Below are 21,497 nucleotides of genomic sequence, written 5' to 3'. Positions count from 1 at the left end.
CATTATTTCATGGATGAACCTAATGGAACGAACTGGCTACTTCGGCATTTTTCATTATTAGTTGCTCAGGTCCACGCTTTCACTATCATTACGACTGCCAGAGGATAGCTCCCTCCGTTCATATGTTCTGTCTTTAAGAAATTGTATTAGTCTATCTGATACACAAACTTTGGTAATGTTAGGTCTCGATACATTTAATAAAGCTCCAATATGCTAAAATGTTTCTTGTGTTCTGATAGGTCATTACCCGATATTAAATACAAAAAATAAAATAAAACTTCAATAGAACCCTATATATAAAAGTATGCTTGATCTTTGATTAGAAAAACAGCAGATTATTTTTTATCAGCCATTATCAAATGAAACATTTTTAGAAAATGTTTCTAATTTTATAATTTTATGAAAAAAATTGTTACCTTTCCGATAGAATGAATAGTTTGGTTTCCATAATTTCTTTCCGGTTTCATTTTTCATGGTATCATTTTTAGTTTTCTTCATATTATCGAAGGTGCACAATTCAGCAATGGCCACAGCCAATGTAGGATTTGGTGTTCGGCCCAAAAAGTCTCCTATTTTATTCACAGTCATCAGCAAATTCTAAATTTAAAAAAGTATATATACAAATATGGCAAAAAAAGAACAGACACTGATAGAAACAGTTTCTTTCAATAAGCATATAATTTATAGAACAAAATCAAAAATCAATGGTCACAAATTTAGTAACTAATACTTGATTGACATTACTTTTGCTGTTTTTAATGCATTGATCAGTTGATGAATATCATCTTGAGAAATTTCTTGCCATGTCTGACGCAATAATGCTAAAAGTTCAGGCTTAGAATGTGACGTGCATCCAGGAGATAAGCGCCCGCGTGTTTGCGTGTTGTGTGGGTACGTGGGAGAGACGGATGAGGGGAAAAAGACTTACCTCGAGACCAGCTCAGCGTTACCGACCAAAAATAGAAAGGAAAGACTAAGATGGCGACCGCCGTCTTTTGTAAAGTATGATGTCTCGCAAAGTCACACGAATTCTCGGAATATGCAAATTTAGCCGGCCTAGAACGACGATAAAAGCGGGTGAGGGGAAAGACGTGGGGGGTGACGATTGAGTTGGCTGGGGAATCGTGTGGCTGTTGCTTCTTGTGCCGTGTTGAGGATATCTTACCGTGTTAAAGAGAGAGTCGGGCGCCATCTTGAATTTTTCCTTACACTTTTTCCTTACAAGCTATTCCGGCCATTTGGCCTCTAGGACTATGACCGAGTCGAAATTTGACTTAAAGCTCATACCCGAGTTTGACGGGTCCACGTCCATCGTCGACTGGGTTGAAAGGGTCGAGCTGACGTGCGACCTTTGTGAGGTGAAAAAGGTACACACTGTGATTCCCCTGAGATTGGCTGGGGGTGCCTTGAGTGTATATCAGCAACTCAGTGCTGCCGAAAAGGGAGATGTCACCGCAATTAAAGCTGCGCTGTACAAGGCATTTGCCATGGATCCTTGTACGGCCTATGAAAAATTTGCTTCCCGAAAACTTCTACCGGAGGAAAGCGTGGACGTTTTCTTCGCTGAGTTAAAGAAACTCGCAGTTCTGTTCGGTGGAGGGGTGTCGGAGCGGACGCTCGCGTACGCGTTTGTGGCGGGCCTTCCCACTCGGGTGAAGCAGCTACTGAGAGCCTCAACCAGCGTTTCAACAACGACCATGGAACACTTGATGGAACGTGCTCGAGCCATCATCAAAGATGAGGAGGACCTGGGGGAACCAGTTGTGATGGCGACACAGACAGGCCAGATTGGCGCTCGGGAGATTCCGAATCAGAACCCTGCAAGCAATGGGAAATGTTTTCGCTGCGGCCGACGCGGACATTTTGCAAGGAATTGCACCAACAGGGGGCGTGTGCGCTGTTTTAAGTGTGGCGGTTTGGGGCATCTAGCCCAAAACTGTGCGGGAAACGTATCAGGGGAGAGGACGTCAGCGCCGCCCTGCTCCCCGAGCAAAATTTGAACAAGGCGCAACCAGTAATGACCGTCTACGTAAACAGGATACCCTGCTCAGCACTTCTCGACTCAGGCTGTTCGCATACTATAGTGAGCACCAGGCTGTGTCCAAGTTGGACTAAGAAGATCAAAGTCACCACGATAGGAGGCGAGACCCAGATATGCTGTGGAGCTGGAACTGTCAAGATCTACACGGACACCGGTGCAGCCACTAAGATCAATGTGCTCGTGACCCAAGGAAATCTCCTGGGGTTTGACCTGTTGCTCGGATACGATGCCATCAAGGCGCTGGGGGGAGTCGCAATTCATCGGGATGAAAAGGTGCGATTCTTAGAGGCCCCAGTGTGTGCAGCGCTCCATATCGATCGGCCGGATTTTACAGTGGACTACGACTCGCGCAAGAGGGCCTGGATTGCATCTTGGAAGTGGACCGAGGGAATGGCACCGACTAAACTCAAGAATGGGGTTGCAGAGTACCCTATACCCAGTGAGGCCCGAGCAGAATACGAAAGGGAACTAAAGGCGTGGATCCAAGATGGCTGGTTAATCCCCTACCCTGAGGACAAGCTTGGGCCTCCGAAGGGTCTAATACCCTTGATGGCAGTAGTCCAGCATAACAAGTCGAAAGTACGGCCCGTGCTGGACTATAGGGAGCTTAACAAGCATATTGAAGCCTACACTGCCGATGCTGACGTCTGCGCCAGTAAGTTGAGGGAATGGCGTCAGAAAAGCACTAATGTCTCAATATTGGATTTGCGAAAAGCCTATTTACAGGTGCGAGTTGATGAGACGTTGTGGCCGTTCCAGACAGTTTGGTTCCAGGGGTAGAGGTACTGCCTTACACGCCTTGGCTTTGGCCTAAATGTGGCACCACAGATCATGAAGACTATTGTCAACACAGTATTGTCCCAAGAAAAGCCCATGAGGGACTCAACGTCAGCTTACATTGATGACGTATACGTCAATGAAGATGTACAGTCTGCGTCGTGTGTCAAAGAAAAGTTGGCCCAGTTTGGTCTGGAATGCAAGAATCCCGAACGTTTAAGGGAAGGAGCACGTGTATTGGGATTGGATGTTTATGAAGAAGATGGCACCCTACAATGGAGGCGTGGCAGTGAAATTTCAAGCATCCCCAACCTCGTTACAAGGCGGACCGTTTTTTCTTGGTGTGGAAAACTTGTTGGTCACTTACCGGTCTGTGGCTGGCTCCGCGCAGCTGTTGGTGTGATTAAACGCAGAGCAAATTTAACAACCACGGGTTGGGATGACATATCCGATGATGTCCTACTAACTCTGATGATTAAAGAGACACTGGAGAGAGTGAACAAGAAGGACCCTGCCTGTGGGCGGTGGTGTGTTAACGGAGACAACGTAGGTGTGTGGGTTGATGCCAGTTCTTTGGCGTTGGGAGTATCGCTGGAGCAAGGAGGAAACGTGTTCGAGGATGCGTGTTGGCTGCGGCCCGTAACAGATTCTCAGCATATCAACCTGGCAGAGATGGACGCTGTTGTAAAGGGGGTAAATCTGGCCCTGCAGTGGCAGTCTAAGAAGTTGACCTTGTACACAGATTCTCTCTGTGTCTACCACTGGGTGTCTGACACACTTTCAGGACGGACACGAATCCGTACCAAGGCAGCAAGCGAAATGTTAATACGGAGAAGGCTAGACACGCTAAAAAACCTGGTATCTGAGTATGGGCTATCACTGAGCGTCACTCTGGTGCCATCACATTGTAATCGTGCTGACCAACTGACCCGTGTACCTCACAAATGGTATGAAGCTGCGAAGATGGGAATGGAGATTACTGCTCGATCTTGTGCAGTTGCAATCGACCCATGTCAAATACAAAAAATTCATGCACAGAGCGGACATCCGGGTATCAAGAGGACCCTTTATTTTGTGAGGCGTGCATACCCAGCAGTGACCAAGATGGATGTCAGACAGATCGTCAGAAATTGTGAGGCTTGCCAGTCTATTGATCCTGCACCAGAGCGATGGCAGAAGGGTCGCTTGGAAGTTGAGAGTGTGTGGCAGCGGCTGGCCATGGATATTACCCATTACAGTGGCAAGCCCTTTCTAACTCTCATTGATTGCGGGCCTACGAGATTTGCGGTGTGGCGGCAGATGACCAGACAGGATTCAGCAAATGTTGTTCGCCACCTATCATCCATTTTTTTTGAGCGAGGTGCGCCGGAAGAGCTCCTGACTGACAATGATGCAGCGTTTTGTAGCCAGCAAGTCCGGCAGTTGTTAGATGAGTGGGGCGTCCGAGTACGGTTGCGATGTGCGCATGTGCCGTCAGGAAATGGCATTTCTGAAAGAAGCCATCGCAGCATCAAGAGAATTGCTGCCAGGAAGCGATGTACTATTGCGGAAGCAACATATTGGTACAACATTACGCCAAAGGACGGGACGTCCCCTTCAACCACACCTGCGAATGCTATTTACACGTACCAAGTCGGAGTGAAGGGAATCAACACTACGCAGCCAACCGACAAGGGAACATGTAACAGATATGAAGTGGGAGATCCAGTGTGGGTGCGGCCTCCAGGAAATCGGTGCACCGACAAGTTTAAGCGAGGACACATATCTGGAGTGATTAGCCAGCAGTCTGTTTTGGTCGATGGAACCCCACGACATGTGCGAGATCTTCGCCCAGCTACCGAGGTGCGTCATACAACTACAGAAGAAAGCAGTGAAGCGTCTAGCGATGAGCTGCCGATGCACGGATTCAGTGAGCCCCTTCCAGAGACTGATAGCGATACTTCATCTGATGAGGCGGAACCAGATCCAGAGCCCGAATCTGAAACAGTGAATGTACCTCTTCGCAGAAGCACACGCACTAAAAGGCCCCCCCAGTGCTCTCTATGTGATCATAAGATCAGGGGGGAGTGTGACGTGCATCCAGGAGATAAGCGTCCGCGTGTTTGCGTGTTGTGTGGGTACGTGGGAGAGACGGATGAGGGGAAAAAGACTTACCTCGAGACCAGCTCAGCGTTACCGACCAAAAATAGAAAGGAAAGACCAAGATGGCGGCCGCCGTCTTTTGTAAAGTATGATGTCTCGCAAAGTCACACGAATTCTCGGAATATGCAAATTTAGCCGGCCTAGAACGACGATAAAAGCGGGTGAGGGGAAAGACGTGGGGGGTGACGATTGAGTTGGCTGGGGAATCGTGTGGCTGTTGCTTCTTGTGCCGTGTTGAGGATATCTTACCGTGTTAAAGAGAGAGTCGGGCGCCATCTTGAATTTTTCCTTACACTTTTTCCTTACATAGAAGATTCCGTACTAATATGCCCCAAAGGTTTTAAATTGGGTTCATATCTAGGGATTGACTGGGCTATGAAAGATTATTAATCCCATTCTGGCTCAACCAATGTTGTGCTGCCCTAGCAGAGTGACGAAGAGCTCTGTCTTCCATAAATAAGGAATTAACTTGGTTCATTTTACCACTTGAGAATATTGGTAGGAGTCCTTTATGTAGCATTAAAACATATTTAGTAAAATTGATGTTTCCTTCACACTCCACCATGTCTGACTGACCATCACTCTAAATTGCACCCCATACCATAACCGAGAAACCCTGACGTTTCAGCGTTGGCTGCAGTTTTTAAGTCAAACTTTTGCTGAGGGAGCCTCAATACCCATACCCTTCCCACTGTCAGGAAATAATGCAAACTGTGACTCATCAGAGAAAATGACATTAGTTTAAAATTTCATAGGTCTCTCCACCAGCTTATGAGCCCAATCTTTTCTGCATTTGATATTGGCAGAATGCAGAAGAGATTTCCTTCTCGCAGCTCTACCAGAGTAAACGAGCTTGTGAAGATACCTGACAGCTGTTCTGAGACACCAGCTTGTGTTGCAATGCCAGAGGCTTTGCACCGAGGATCTACTTCAACATTTCTTTTCGCAAGATGTAAGGTTCTTTCAGAGACACCGGAGCAACCTGATTGGGTTTGTACACTCTTCGCCCTCTCTTGTGAATTGTACGATCATGCTAGTAAAAGTAGAAAGGGGTATTGAAAGATGTCTAGCTATTTTGCATTGACTAAGATCACCTTTATTTTGACACACGATTTGTCCTTGCCGAAATTTTGATAGGTTTGATGCTCCTTTGGTTGGTAGCATGTTTCAATGTTGTCAGGTACAATTTTAGCACTATTCTTATCTGTAAATATAGATCAGCATATTTTAATCTTAGGAAAAATATTTATCTTAGTGTCTATTCTTTTCTGTCATGCCTGTGCATATATGAATAAATAAAACAATTATATGCATCCATACAGAGTATTTGTAAAATCAAAGACATTACTTCGAGATTATGTTCTATATGTGCCAATAATAAAAATGAGTTGCATAAACATAGGTTCAGAAACGCTTATAGTGTGGTAAATTGTGACCACGTGCAAAAAAATCAGTGTTCCCATGAAAGACGACGTGACGGTTGGCTAAGAATAAGTTATCCCATAATGGAGACGATAATGGTGATGGCGATGGCCATAAGAATAAGTTAGAAGAGAATTATGACGATAAAAATAAAATAACTGATGAAGACAGTGATCATTATGAGGACAAGTTAAGAGCCGAAGATGACAATGATTATAAAAAGAAACTAAGTTATAAAGAGAGTAAGCATTATAAGGATAATTGCAAAGTCATTCCGCTATTTAGGAAAATCCTGCATTAGTTTAAATTTAAAAAGATAATCAGAGTTCGTGTAGTACGCGAAACCCATCTTAAATTTCCTTGAAAAGCCGTCACACGTGACACGTTTTCGTTTTTTTGTTGTTGTTTTTTTTTTTTTGTTTTTTGTTTTTTTGTGTGGTAGTATTTTTGTTACGAAAACGCTCCATGCTCACGCAACAAAAAAAAGTAGAAAAAAAAAAGAAAAAAAGTTCCCCCGAGTTCGATATATAACACCGAACAAGAGGGGATGGGAGAGACTCTGTCAAAATCTGGAAAATATAGAACAGACGAATGAACAACATATGTAAGTAACAAAACGCAAACACAAGTGTTAAAGTTTAAATTAATTTAATTACAAAAATAAACTATGATAGGAAGGGGGAAGAAATGAGGGTTTGATTGAACAAAGGAAAAATAAACAAAGCATGAAGATGGGGGTGTCTTACGCTACTGTCTAAAATTGCTGAACGAAAAACATATCAATAAACGAAAACTTCAAAACAAAAATAACAAAGTAAATTGCCAATTCGTCGAGAGAGTATGAGATAAAGCAAATGGCGGTCAAACTTATAGTTAGTTCCTTGCGTTTTGTGTGGGGATTTTACCCGCTTGCATTCACAACATTTTTGTTTTTGATTTTTTTCGGTCATTTTTTTTTGGCGGGGGGGGTCTCAACTGTTCATATCTCGTGGTATCTCCGTGTTCAATTTATCCGCAGTTTCGTAATTTTTGTTGCTTGTCTTTAGCCTGGTTTCACCATGTTCAGAGACACGCATTCAGCATTCTGGAGCATGTTGTCGCTCTTATCCTCACATTGGCAAATTTCGCTTCTCAAATTAATCAGAAAAAAATCTTTTGACAGCACAATTCTTACTTGCTTTGTTTAGTCTTTCATTCCTATAAAAGTTAAGGCTGGCTCTTTTTTCTTTTTCGCTAATCGGATGTGATTCCTTCGCCATCCGTTAGTCATGGCGGTTTTCCCGAGAAGTTTCTAGAAAAATGTATTTCTTTTTTCCTCCCCCTCTCTTTCTCTCCTTTCTCCTTTTTCACCTGAATTCCGCTTGCCTATGCTTTTTTCTTTGCCTATTTTTAGCCGTAAACGGTTCGGAACCAAAAGAGGTCGGGCGGTGCGTGATCGTGTCAACTCGCTGACTCTTCTTTAAGGAGTGGAGGAGGTGCTGATATCTGTTGCGCCTTTTCTTCGACTCTCTCATCCTATCTCCTTCTTCCCACGTTCTCTGTTTCTCCCGTTACAGGTTCAACCTCTCTCTCTCTCTCTCTCTCTCTCTCTCTCTCTCTCTCTCTCTCTCTCTCTCTCTCTCTCTCTCTCTCTCTCTCTCTCTGTTCTTTTGCTTCGGCGATAATCAAAATGAAAAGAGCAAGATATATTTTCCGTCGGTTCAAAAATATGAAATTTAAAATATTCTTTTTAAAGCACATAATCGAACGCGGCGATTATGCAACAATAAGATTCCTACCTTAACAAGTTATCAATGAGGACTTGTTCAAAAACTTTTCCAGTTACTGAGTTTATTTAAAGAAATCAACAAAGAAACAAGTAACAGAACTTCAACCATATCAATGATAATACCTACAATTTTAGCTCTGATGTTATTTCTGTTAAAAGCGGTCCAACCTAATTCTGATGTTTCTGACTTTAGTGGAATCCTTCTTACCATTGTTCAGTGAATCAACAGAAACAAGATTTTCATTTTATTTTAATGATAAAAGTTTTGTGTTTACTTTCCTAGATCCAAGACACAAATTAATATTTCAAAAAGTGATATTAAGAATTGGATTCATCTTTACTTTCTACTGATGATAATGAAGCAGAATCGGGATGCACTTCTTCAAGTTCTCCTGAGAGCCAAGAATATCAAAGTGTAAGTAAAACTGTATCTCTTTCCACCCTGTTCGAATAATTAGCATCAGATAAGCCTACAGTAAAAAAAATCCTAACTTAGAGCAGATAGATACTGAGTTAAATCTGGAGATTGCAATTGTAAGTACAATAGAAATACAAGAAGCACAATCTAAACTTAAACGGAGTAAATCCCTTATTTATAAGTGCACAAAAGAATATTATCATTTTTATCTCACAATACCTGATGATCTATTTCAGTGTCGGTAGAAAAGACACAGGAGACCATACTACTGCTGAGTAAACTGTCTGGAAAGTGAGAGGTGGTCATGTCTATGATCCTAAAGGAATAGGCTGTGTTCTGAGAATGGAGAAAATCTAATACTTATACATTACAACTTAAGAGCATTCAACATTAAATACTGATTAGACTATGAAAAGACAGCAAAATAGCAGAGGAAGTAGAGAAGCAGCAGGTGCAGAGCAGAAGTAACCATGGCAGCATGCTTCAGTAGAAGCAGAACTTCAGCTTGTAGTTATTCACTTAAGAATTTGAATTTGTACTTTGTTATTTGTTTATAATTTCTATTTTATCTAGTTATTATATTATATTGGAAATTGTAATTTGTATTTTGTAATTTCATTTTATAAACAAAAAAAGACAAGAAGTTATAGTAGCAACCAGACACTTAACAAATGTCATGTTTAATTGACAGTTACTATGTTAATGTGTCAAAGCCATCTGATGAGTCCCTTCGCAATGATGAAATGGTTTAAATTTAATAGGAAAGAGAAAAGTAATTAATTGGACAATTGACCCTTGACATGATATTCTAAATGAACTCATCACCAGTGTCAGAAGTCTTATTGCTCATTCGTTAGTGTGATCACGTGATTTTAAAATTTGAAGTAAAGATGACACCTCTTTTTTCTGAAACAGGGTGAAACACTAAAACGATGAGTTCAAGTCTTAAATCACACAGCCTTATTGCTCATTCGTAAGTGTGATCACATGATTTTAAAATTTGAAGTAATAATGACACCTCTTTTTTCTGAAGCAAGGTGAAACACTAAAACGATGAATTCAACTCTTCAATCATGCAGCCTTGCTTTAAATAGTCTAAAAACAGTAGAAAGTCAAAGAAAATTCGATTAACATAATAACTAATTATACCGTATCAGAGACTTTTCGATTTTGCAAGGTTTGAATATTTACTTGTTCAAACCAAATTCATAAAAGACCAGCTGATATTTCCAAAGATACGTTCCATATAAAAAAAAAAGATGGTCCACACAGCAGGTGCATATTAATCCTAAAAGATTTTACGACCACGTACAGCGAAATAAGCAAATCGGTAATCATACGACCAGATTCAATGACGTAGCCAGTAACATTATTACAAATATCTCTCCTGTTAATGTTTCTGCAATCTACGGCAATGATGAAAGAAAATGGTCACCAAGGATAATTGACAGAAAATCCCAACAATAACGCTATCTCTTCTGAGTTGAAGCAGGTTGTTTTCTCAAAGTCACGCTCGTGAAAACGTCCATCCTTCAGGGTGCTGATACCTTGTTTCAATTCTTGACACACACTTCAGAAAACATTTTCAATATTTCAATTGAGGAACGTGTGGTTTCGAGGGATGCGAGGGGGTGGGATGTCTGAGCACCAGAGAACAGTTTGAACGATGTCATCCACTGTGTCATCCCTTTACAACCTCGCCATAAAGCACTTACTGGATTATAAACTTGTCTGTAAAGCCATGCAGACCATTCTCAAGCAGGTGATCATGAACCGCCTGTTAATTATGGACACCATCCGCAAGCAGGTAACCATGAATCACGGACTAGCTTTCAATGTAATTTCGTAGCATTGAATCATATTCACAGCATTCTGTTTAAAAAATATGCTGTTTATGGAAAAGTAGACCATTGAGATTATGGACAAGAATGACTTTGCAGACATAGTGTTCTTGGAATTTTTCAAAGTATTTAAATAAGTTAATGATCGGCTATTATTTCAGAGGTCCTATTCATACATTCATTGATTATAAAATGTTTGTTCCTACATCATCGTAAGTTTCGTATCAAACTGAATGGTTTTCTGTTCACGAAAGGAAGTGTGTGTAGTCTAGTGCCTTTATAATCTGTTCTTGGTTCGTTTCTGTTTCTTGTTTAGCAATTGTTAAATGAATCAATTTTCATCTAGAGAACATAATCGAAGGGAAATAACTCTTTGCTTTTGTGGTGTGGTTTGGAATATTTGGTTGTGTCCCCTTACACGCACTAGAAACATACTATCTTTATTAACTCGTGTTACAGACTTCTCTTCCCGTAAAAAGTAATTGTTCTTTCTTCACGTGATTATTTTCCGAAGAAATTTTGTTTCTGTGTTATTTACTTACCCGCGAAGCTTCTTCATATGAGACAACCAGGCAGTTTGGGTTATCTTTTATTATCGGCCACCATTTGTTCATGAAGTCAAAAATATCACCAAACGGAACTTAAAAATTGAAAAAGAAAAATAATTACAATTCTACATAATAAGGTTATTCTAGCAACCGTGGGTTAAAAGTAAATTTATAAAACGCTAAACTAAAATATTAATATATTTTTAAAAAAAAAAAAAAAAGTAGAAATATGAAAAGTTTAAAAATAGTACATCATTCTAATTAAATCTAGGAATGCTTATTGCTTCACTAACAATTCGATGCCTGTTTTTATTATTTTTGTTTGTTTGTTTTTCTTTTTTTTTTTTTTTTCTTTTTTTACTTACCTTCCCACGAGCGTAGAGTTAGATACAAGGTCCGTTTTTAATGTGGGGAGCACCAGCTCCCCAAAAAGGGACACTCAGGTTAGTAACAAAAATTAAAAATGAATCAGTCATGAAGGATTTCTCCTCCATTAACCGAGCAGCATCAGAACAGATACTACACTTTGAGTTTTATATTTTTTATTTATTCTGAAAGTTTACAACCAAAACAGAAATAAACAAAAAAATTAGGCACAAGGCCACTCAAAACTTGGGGAGGGGGTGTCTATGGTCATCCTCGTTCCTGTACCTTTGCTAGTCTATGCTTTATCCTTGCTAAAGTTCTCATTCACCAAAATACCTCAAGCATACCGGGCGTGTATGTGTGTGTGTTTTTTATTTTATTTTTTATTTATATTTTTAATAAAGAAAAAAAAAAACTTTTCGCTGTTTGTAAGACAATCTAGCTTTAGCTTCCCAGTACAACGCAGTTACAGATATTACTGATTCCCTGGAACATTCTATTAATGATTGTAAACTATTGGCCAGATGTCGAGAATAAGTTTAATGCAGAAGCAATTTGAAGTAAAAATAAATAAATAAATAAATGCAAATTGAAATATGAAAGGTTTTAAAACACCATTTAATAAGTTTTTACCCTAATTAATGAGAAACCAATCGCAAACGTGTTGAATTTTGAAATATAGATTCATTTTTCAAAGGGTTTGTTTTAAGGGATATTATTTACATATTTTATATCCCTGAATTAATCTTAGTTTCTAAAATGAAAACTCCCAAAACTCCATTTTTCGAAGTCTGCTGCTCCAAGTTAGGTATTGCCTAGAGGACTGGTTCTGAGAACTTGTGAAAGTCGATCGAATTCATATTTAAACAAAAGCCACAACTCCAAAATCAATCTTACTAAGAAGCATTCTAATTTGCTCGTTTGTAATAGCAACCAACTTGTAGCTGAATTATTCTTTTTGTTGCAATGAAATCGTCGATATATCATCACACGTTGTCGTTTTTTAATCAACTGTAAAAAAATAAAACGCGGCACCCAATTTGATCACAGCTTTTCATTGACAAATGTTCAAGCAAAATGACAAACACTTTGCTGCTGACGTATACAACGTCGATTAATGATCGGCCAAGTGATGTCTTATTTACGTTTTCCAAGATAACTACCGAATTTGAGCAATCTGGGCGTCCAGCTTCAATTGTCTCTGAACGAGCAGGTGTAAAGTCTGCATACCACGTTTTCACTGTAGTTTTCAACGGAGCAGTGGTCGAATATAACTTGATAGTTCACTGTTTTGCTTCAATAGTATTTTTCTTTATCAACACATAAAATGTAGATTGTTCTGTAAATTTCAATAGTTGCTTCACTTAAATAATGGTATTCGATTCAAAATTCAACATGTACCATTTGAAGATATGTACTTTATAAACATATCAATAACCAGCTGTATAAATAAAAACACATGTAAACCTTTTGATAGCTGTATGGACAACTTCGAAAAGATTCGATAAGAACATAATAACAAGATGCTAAATGAAAATGATAAAGAATGTAATGCTAGAACTTACAGAAAAACAACTTACAAATAATACTACGACTTGAAGGTTAGTACTTTATAAAAATCACAATAGTACCAGCGTTATCGCTAGATGTAGTAACAATAAGAATAAGAGTTGTAATAAAAAAAGAAAATTACACTTACGGTTCTTTTCCATAAACATCTCAAAGAAACTGGGAAACGTTCCATTATACTCCTTGTAATACAATCCAAATGTATGTTTGTAATAAGAAACGACCACGTCTTTCGGGTTTCGTACAAGAAATATTATTTTGTTCTGAGATAAAACAGTTTTAGGCAGAAATTGTGGTTGTAGGTGTGTATTAAATACACGTGGTGGAGGAATATCTGCAAATTTGTATTGTGGTGCGAATTCCAACATTAATTCTTCTTTCACTCCTTGGATTCTCTCAGCTTTACTCTTTAGTAACATACTAGTCACTTCCCAAATCCAGTGCGTTCCTAAAACAGAAAACACAACAATATTTTCACAATTTAATTTAAGACTTATACTTTTTAATATAACACTGCTATGAACACTATTTTTATTGTCTTTATAGTCATACATTCCTCGGAGTTTAGTTCATATATACACCTTTAAATTAATTTTAGTGGCAACATATATATATATATATATATATATATATATATATATATATATATATGTGTGTGTGTGTAGCCGACCGGACACAGCCCAGCAGCGGCTTAAGTGACCTAGAAAAGCAGAGATATCCACACATCAGCAGAAAAATAAATAAATAAATAAATAATAGTAATAATGATAAAGACAACATAACAGAGAACAGGAAAAAAAAAGCTCACGCTAAAACAAGTTATAAACCAAACAAAAAAAAAATAAAATAAATAAAATAAAAATAAAGACAAATAAAAATAGCAAATTTATAAACATGTTAACCACCTAATCATACCATACATACATCCCCTACTCACTTTTGGCCCGAGGCCTCACATAGCTACACAACTTCCGGCCCTTCATCCAGCATGCTTTGAATCGACCTGTTACGCACACCATTTGAAAAGGGAAAATTTTTCCGAAATTAATAATGGAATATGTCGCATGAAAACAAGTAAGACATTTTACCATACAACTGAATAAATATATATATAAAAAAATAAATAAAATAATAAAATATATATATGTACTTATTGATTTGTAAATCGCCACTTGTTCTCGTCCCCTCTTACCAACAGCGACTATAATTCATTCCTCGCATTGTGACAGCCTTCTAAATCTCTTTTACATACCTATCCCACACAATGCTTCAAGCAAACTACATATCAATCATATATATATGTATATATATATATATATATATATATATATATATATATGTCATATTTATTGAGTAATATGTTATACACGGATGAAACTGAACTATTGCAATATTCAAAATTGAATATACTTCTAACTGATATATCACTATATTAGGAAATAAGAAATAATTGTTAACTTAGCACTGACTTACTACTTAGATATAAATAAGTCACTTGTACGCATTCCCCTCCCCCCTTTTTTTAAATGGAGAGTAGATAATACAGTGGATGTGTTATCGGCAGCTCCAGTAACTCTTGCTTCTCCTTTTCTGTCCCTCAGTCCTCATTCAATGAGTGATTTTTCTGACAAAGGGTGAAGAAAAAGCTGCTTAAAGGTCGGTAGCACTTGGTGACCAGTAGTCTGAGATGTCGGAAATTTTTCTGTCTCTGTCTGTCCTTGTGGCCATGTCACTAGTAAGGGTGCTAGAGGTAAACGTTTTGTCTGGGTTGACGTTATCCGCCTGATAGTCAGGGACTCGAACCTTGGATTAACCACTGAGGAGGCTGTTCTATCAGCAGGCGAAAAGTACTGGGACTGCTGTATTGCCATTTGGTGAGTGGATCTGGACCATGCAGTAGTCTCTGGTGGGGCCTCTCGATGTCATACTAGTGGGTAATTGTTACGGCTTTACCTTTTCGTGTACTTCAAAAACAAAAAAATTCCTGTCTTTTTCTCTCTTACTTTCCCTCTCTGTACTGCTTTAATCAAGTATGCCGACCTATTCCACAAATCCCAAAACCTCAACATGAAATATCTCCAGAATAAAAACTCGATTAAACCTAGAACCCCATCTTCCAATGTAGACCCCTACTACCAGGTCTCCTTCTCCAACATCAGGGGTCTACGTTCCAACCTTCCAGAGGTTGAAACCCAATTACAGGAGACGAAACCGAACATATTATTTCTAAGTGAAACTGGAATAGGGCCGACCACTTCCTTAGATGAGTTCATAATTAACGGATACTCTAATTTAACAGCTAAATCTGACCCCCAAGATCGCCATGGGCATGGAATATGTGCCTACATTAAGGATGGCTTCCCGTGTGGCAGGGATATCTCTAGAGAAGATCCTAATTTACCCTATATGTGCTTCAGGGTTGCACTTGCTAACACTACTGCATTTATATTTGCCCTCTATCGGCCCCACAACAGCGGAGTTACTATCTTTAAGAGCATATCTGAGAAAATAGACCACATACTGTCTGCACATCCCTCGGCTAACATCCACATCTGTGGTGACTTCAACGTCCATAACGTGGAATGGCTGACCCATTCAAATAAGACAGGTGATGAGGGGAGGTTTTGTCATGATTTTGCCATTGCTTATGACCTCACTCAGATTGTTCGTGAACCCACCCGTGTACCCGATACACCCGGTCAATATGCAAGCCTCCTAGACCTTTTTCTCTCAACTTCCCCTGAGCTAAGTTCATGTTCCGTTCATTCTCCTCTAGGATCCTCCGACCACTCCGTCGTATCAGTTAAGATATAAACGAAATGTAAGAAGCCTCCAGACGTACCTCTCCACCGTACTGTCTACCGATACTCTAGTGCTGACTGTGATAGCTTCCGTACATTCATATCTGATTTACCTCTGCACTTCATGTTTAAAAAGGAAGTGTCCTCTATAGTATCAGATCTGACCGAATGGTTAATTATAGGCATAGACCAATACATACCATCTAAAAAATTCCAACAAAAACCTAACAGCCAGCCATGTTTCTCCCCAGAATGTGCTGCTGCTATCGCGCACAGAAATCACTTTTTCCATAGCTACCAACGTAATAGATGCACTGAGACTAAAGCTGCTTTCAGGACTACCAGCAACCACTGTAAAAGAGTAATAAAAAATGCAAGAGAGCTATATGCCCAGTCTGCTAAATCCAAGGTAGCTGATCAGCGGCTTGGTTCTCACCAGTTTCGGCAAATAACAAATAGGATCTTGAACAGAAGTGTGCGTTCTATCCCAACCATTATCAATGGACCAGAGGTCATCTCGTCAGCATCAGACAAGGCCAAACTATTTGCAAAGAACTTTGCAGCTAATTCTACCCTATGCGACGAAGGTCATCAACTCCCCATATTTCCTCCTATAACACAGAACAAGCTAGGTAACATACAAATATCCGTGCATGAGATCGCCAAGCTAATCAAGAACCTAGATTCCAGTAAAGAAACTGGCTCTGATGGCATCCCAATTATAGTGTTAAAAAAGCTTCAACCAGAACTTGCTCCCATACTTACGAAACTATGTAAGCGCTGCCTTAAGAGAAGTGCTTTCCGACTCCCTGGAAGACCTCATCAGTTTGCCCTGTATTTAAGAATTTAGGTGATAAGTCATATCCCTCTTAGTACAGACCAATAAGTCTCCTGTGTGTTATGAGTAAGTTGCTGGAATCCATATTAAATAGAGAAATAGTCAACCACCTCAGCAGGAATAACCTTCTTAGTGACACACAATATGGTTTCCGCTCTGCAAGATCTACCGCAGATGTGCTGACGGTTATATCCCATAGGATTAGTGAATCTCTTGACAAAGACTTCCTTTCTAGGGCAATTGCTCTTGACATATCAAAGGCCTTCGATAAGGTAAGGCATAAGGGTCTACTTCACAAGATTTCCAGCTACGGTATAACTGGAAATGTTTTCTCAATCATTAAATCATTTCTCTCCGATAGGATCATAAGAGTAGTGGTAGATGGACAAAAATCGGAGGCCTGCAATATAAATGCTGGAGTCCCCCAGGGGTCAATCCTGGGCCCAACTCTCTTCCTGATCTACATCAATGACCTCCCTAAACACATACTTAAGTCATTCGTTGACATCTATGCTGATGACACGACCATCTACGGCAACACATCAAAGGCTGTAAATGACAAAGTTCTCTCTGATTCTCTCTCCTCTGATCTCGAGCGCATGGTTTAGTTGGGGAAGATGTGGCTGGTTACCTTTAATGCATCCAAAACCAAACTCCTATCCTTACATCATCAACGCTCTGATCCCCATCTGGCATCAATTGTGATGGATGGCTCTCGTCTGGGTGAGGCCCCGTGTTTTTACAAGCTTCTGGGTTTGACCTTTACTCCTGATCTGAAATGGAACACGTACATCAAGTCTGTTGCCAAGGTCGCTGGAAAGATGGTGGGATCCTTCTACCGCTCCAGAAGATATCTCACTACTGATGCACTTCTCTATCTATATAAAAGCCAAGTACGTCCAAGGATGGAATACTGTTGCCATATCTGGGCAGGAGCTGCTAAAACAGCCTATCCTGCCTTGACAGAGTACAAAATAGACTTCGTGGCTTAGTGGGGGATGCCCTTTTCTCTACCCTGCAACCTCTCTCCCACAGAAGAGACGTTGCAAGCCTATCCTTGTTTTATCGTTATTTCCATGGCAGGTGCTCGTCTGAACTCCAATCTCTGCCCCCCCTTCGCCAATCTTTCACGAAAAACACCCGTCTAGCTGTGAAAAATTTCCCCCACTCTATATCTGTGCCTAAATCAAAACGCGGATTCCATGAACAAAGCTTCTTTCTTAGAACAGCACGCCTGTGGAACTCTGTTCCGTCTGCCTGCTTCCCACCGGACTACAACTTGGATGTGTTCAAGTCCAACGTAAACAAATTCCTAATGAACCGCCCCCTTAAGTAAAAACTTCATCAAATCTCCACACTAACGTAATGTACTTGCAATAACCCTGATCCTTGAGTGGCTTCCGGGCCTTGATAAGCGGTGATCACTGTGTAAAAAAATAATAAAAAATAATACATTTCAAATGTTGAAATATATTTTTTTTAAATACTTAAGTATAAAAATAGAACATCAATACATGAAATATAAGAATTAAATAAGCATTCGTAGTAAAATGACCGATAAAATGAATTCCATGAAAAGTTTTGCGAAAACTAAAATCAAAATCAAACGCCATTCCAATTTTGATAAAAATGCATGATTTTAAAATTCTTAAGGAGAGCTAAACAATAACTTTTAAAAAATGTTTGCCGCTTTCGTTGATTTTAAGCAAATGAAAATTAAAATGAAACAATTATTAATTCTAATTTAGGCGGACATGTACGAGAGTGCAACCCCCTAAAAATGCATGTTTTCCACCTTTTTAAAAACTTTTTTCGGCGATTATCATAGATTACAGACGTAAGTATCATATTAAAAGAAAAAAAATTTGAAAAAAATAAATTCAATGACTTTTAAGATCGGAGTTTATTTCCTCGTTATATCGTTTTACTTCATTGCTATCTGACTTACTGCCAATTCTTTACCGACGTGTCACGTGATTAGTACCTCGTCTTAAAAATTATTAAATTTTTTTATTTTATTTTGCTAATATCATACTTAAGTCTGTAATGTATGATAATCGTTGAAAAAAAAAACTTTAAAAAGGGGGAAGGGATAAAAAACGCGCATTTTTAGGGGGTGGCCACTCTCGTACAGGTCCGCCCTAATTTATTTTAAATGAATAAAGAAAAGCAAGGCGTTGGATTTCAAACCATTTTTTGAATGAGAGAATTTAGCGTCCTAAATTCACTTTTCAAATTTGAATCGTTCTAATAAATTAGCGTCTTGAAGAACATCTACAGTTGATTAAGAAAAGAAACTTACCACAACAGGGATACGCAGAAATTATGATGTCATCCTTGTGGTGTTCTAACAGATGAAGTTGCGATAATGCTTCTGGTAGGCAGCTTAGATACGGGAATGACATGCCCTTATATTTTACCAATGGCATTGATTCTCCATCTTGATCGTATAATTGATCAAGTGATTCTTCGATTTCTTTTTTTATTTCTTCATGCGCCATTTTTTTTTTAAATTTTTTTTGTGTGTGTATGTGTGTGTGTGTTTTCCTCACTCGTCAAACGAAAGAATCTAACTAAAAAAAAGCGAGGCATTTGCTGAATTTAAACATAAGTGCAGAGAAAGTGAGATAAGAGATAGAGGGGGATGGAAGGGGAGACGGAGAGGGGAGAGAGAGAGTAAGAGAGAGAAAGTGAGAGGAGAAATAAGAGAAAGGGAAGGGGGAACAAATAGAGAAGAGGGAAAGATTAAGCACTAGTCGCTTTCCAAAAATGTTCATTTTTTTTTAATGACCTTTAATTAAATAACTAGGATTTTAATGGTAGAGTAAGTCAAATAACTCATAATTTATATCCATTGGCAGTCTAACAAGATATATATCTATATATATATATATATATATATATACTCGCAGGGAGACACGACATTGTCCCGGATTGAAGTGGGACCAAATGAATGTTTAACCCTCCCATATTTTCGGTGACATTTCCCATTTTTTAATCAAATCGATAAACTTTCTGTTTTAGTTGTGGACCTGAAGGACGCTTTACATGCCTCCTTGCAGTGACTTTGTCTACAATTCATTGTAATTTACATTGCACTGTAGAGAACCTGCTGTTGATTTTATAAAATTATTTCATATAATGACTTGCATTAAAGTTTAAAATGCAAAAGTTAAGTATCACGGTTCAATTGTGCTCTAAACAGAAACGTTCATTCCGAATGCGCTCCTGGCATATAAAAAAAAACTTCTGTTTAGTTTATATGGCGAGCCTTACTGCTTGTGCGGTAATAATGGCTTCAAGTAAAATTTAAAATACCAAAGTCAAGTATCATGGTTCAATTGTGCTCTAAACAGAAACATTCATTTTAAACACGCTCCTGTCATATCAAAGAATCTACTGTTTTTTTTATATATGATTGGAAAACAATATGAAGGTCATACGGTCTAAAGATAGCAGATATATGAGGTGGAAGGGCTAAATGATAAGAAGGTCAGGCCATAAGAATAGATCAAAACAAAAAAGAGAGACAAGGTTATTAAAAGCGTAGGTGTGGCGGATTATAGTTCAAATCATAAATTTGAACAACGAAAATAAAAGAAAAAGAGAAGAGAAAAAGAGAAGAGAAAAAGAGAAGAGGATACATTTATAAGTCAACAGTATGTTTCCATGGTTCATCAACATCAACATCATCATTATCATCATCATTATCATCATCACGCAGACCTTCATAGCTAAAGATGACTAAACAGTTTTCTGTGTTTATCCTACGCTGTTGTAGCATTCCACGCTCAGTGTGGAAAATTTCCCCACAAGAAGTGCACAGGTAGTTACCAGGGTTTTGTGCCTTTGGTGATTTTTCTGGTCAGACTTGGCTTTTACTTTTGCCTCTGTTTTCTGCCCTTCCCGTGTGAAGACTACTGCGTCAGTAACTTCGGTCTGCTGCTAGTTCTTCCCAATTTTTCGTGTTCATTTTCATTGCCTTTAGGTGGCGCTTAAACACATTCTTGTAGCGGAGTTTCTGGCCACCAATCTTTCTGTGCCCATTTTCCAATCCTCCGTACAATAGGATTTTTGGGATGCGATTGTTTTCCATCCTGGCCAGATGCCCAGTCCATCACAGTTGTGTAGTGGCGACATTTAGTCATCAGATAGACTGGATTAATATAACACTATATTTTTTGTTTTCAATCTTTAATTTTAATTATTAAGAACAAAGTTTCAATCAAGCATTACTTGAAATATATTTGATATTCAACATACAATATTTTATATGGATAATTTTATCTCGAACATTGAGCATGTTTCGTCACCATCGTCGAATCGGGTGGGTTGCCCGGACCATATTGATTATTTCCCTCCACAGGTATCTATCTTCCATGGTTTTAGGAAGATTTCCAAGTTGTAAGCAAGTGTCTTCCGTCAATAATTTTTTTTTTTTTTTACATGGTAGTAACCGCTTATCAAGACCCGGAAGCCACTCTGAGATAAGGGTTATTGCGTGTACAGTAATCAATGGGATAGTATCGTAGTAATCCTTCTTAGATAAGAGAAAAATCCAGGTTTTCCTCGACGATCGTACGTCTAAACAGTGTGATATAAATGCGGGAGTGCCTCAGGGGTCTATCCTTGGACCTCTATTGTTCCTAATATTTATTAATGACCTCCCCGACAAAACTGCCTCTGAGATGGGTATATATGCTGATGACACTACACTCTATAACAGGCATGACAGGAAAACAAACGAACACATATCTAAAGAAATGGCAAAAACACTAGAGGATGACCTCCAATCTGTAGTGGAATGGGGACATAAATGGATGGTCACATTCAATGCTGCCAAGACTAAACTGGTTTCCTTCAATAATTACAAGAAACCTTCTCTGACACCCATAGCAATGGCTAGTGAGTCTGTCTGAGAGTACATCTTTCAAACTGCTTGGCCTAACGTTCACAGAAAACATGA

The 21,497-nt window shown here is 39.1% G+C and overlaps 1 protein-coding gene across 1 annotated transcript in view; it reads right to left on the bottom strand.

Annotated features, from left to right (window-relative positions):
• Positions 1-19,161, bottom strand: part of LOC145292337 (uncharacterized) — a 68,077-nt gene extending 48,916 nt beyond the window's left edge. Inside the window, exons 1-4 of the mRNA XM_080138668.1 lie at positions 18,834-19,161; positions 13,023-13,340; positions 10,952-11,049; positions 417-597 (exon numbers count right to left, since the gene is read on the bottom strand). Of these exons, the coding sequence (XP_079994794.1) occupies positions 417-597; positions 10,952-11,049; positions 13,023-13,340; positions 18,834-19,032 (796 nt within the window). The 5' untranslated portion in view covers positions 19,033-19,161. The remainder of the gene's footprint in view (positions 1-416; positions 598-10,951; positions 11,050-13,022; positions 13,341-18,833) is intronic.
• Positions 19,162-21,497: the final 2,336 nt, after the last annotated feature.

Source organism: Euprymna scolopes, chromosome 13, assembly GCF_053919585.1.
Source record: "Euprymna scolopes isolate OS-2025 chromosome 13, ASM5391958v1, whole genome shotgun sequence".
In the NCBI taxonomy this organism is placed as follows: Eukaryota; Metazoa; Mollusca; class Cephalopoda; order Sepiida; family Sepiolidae; genus Euprymna; species Euprymna scolopes.
The sequence above is the reverse complement of the archived record's forward strand: the minus strand, read 5'-3'. Positions and strand labels throughout refer to the sequence as shown.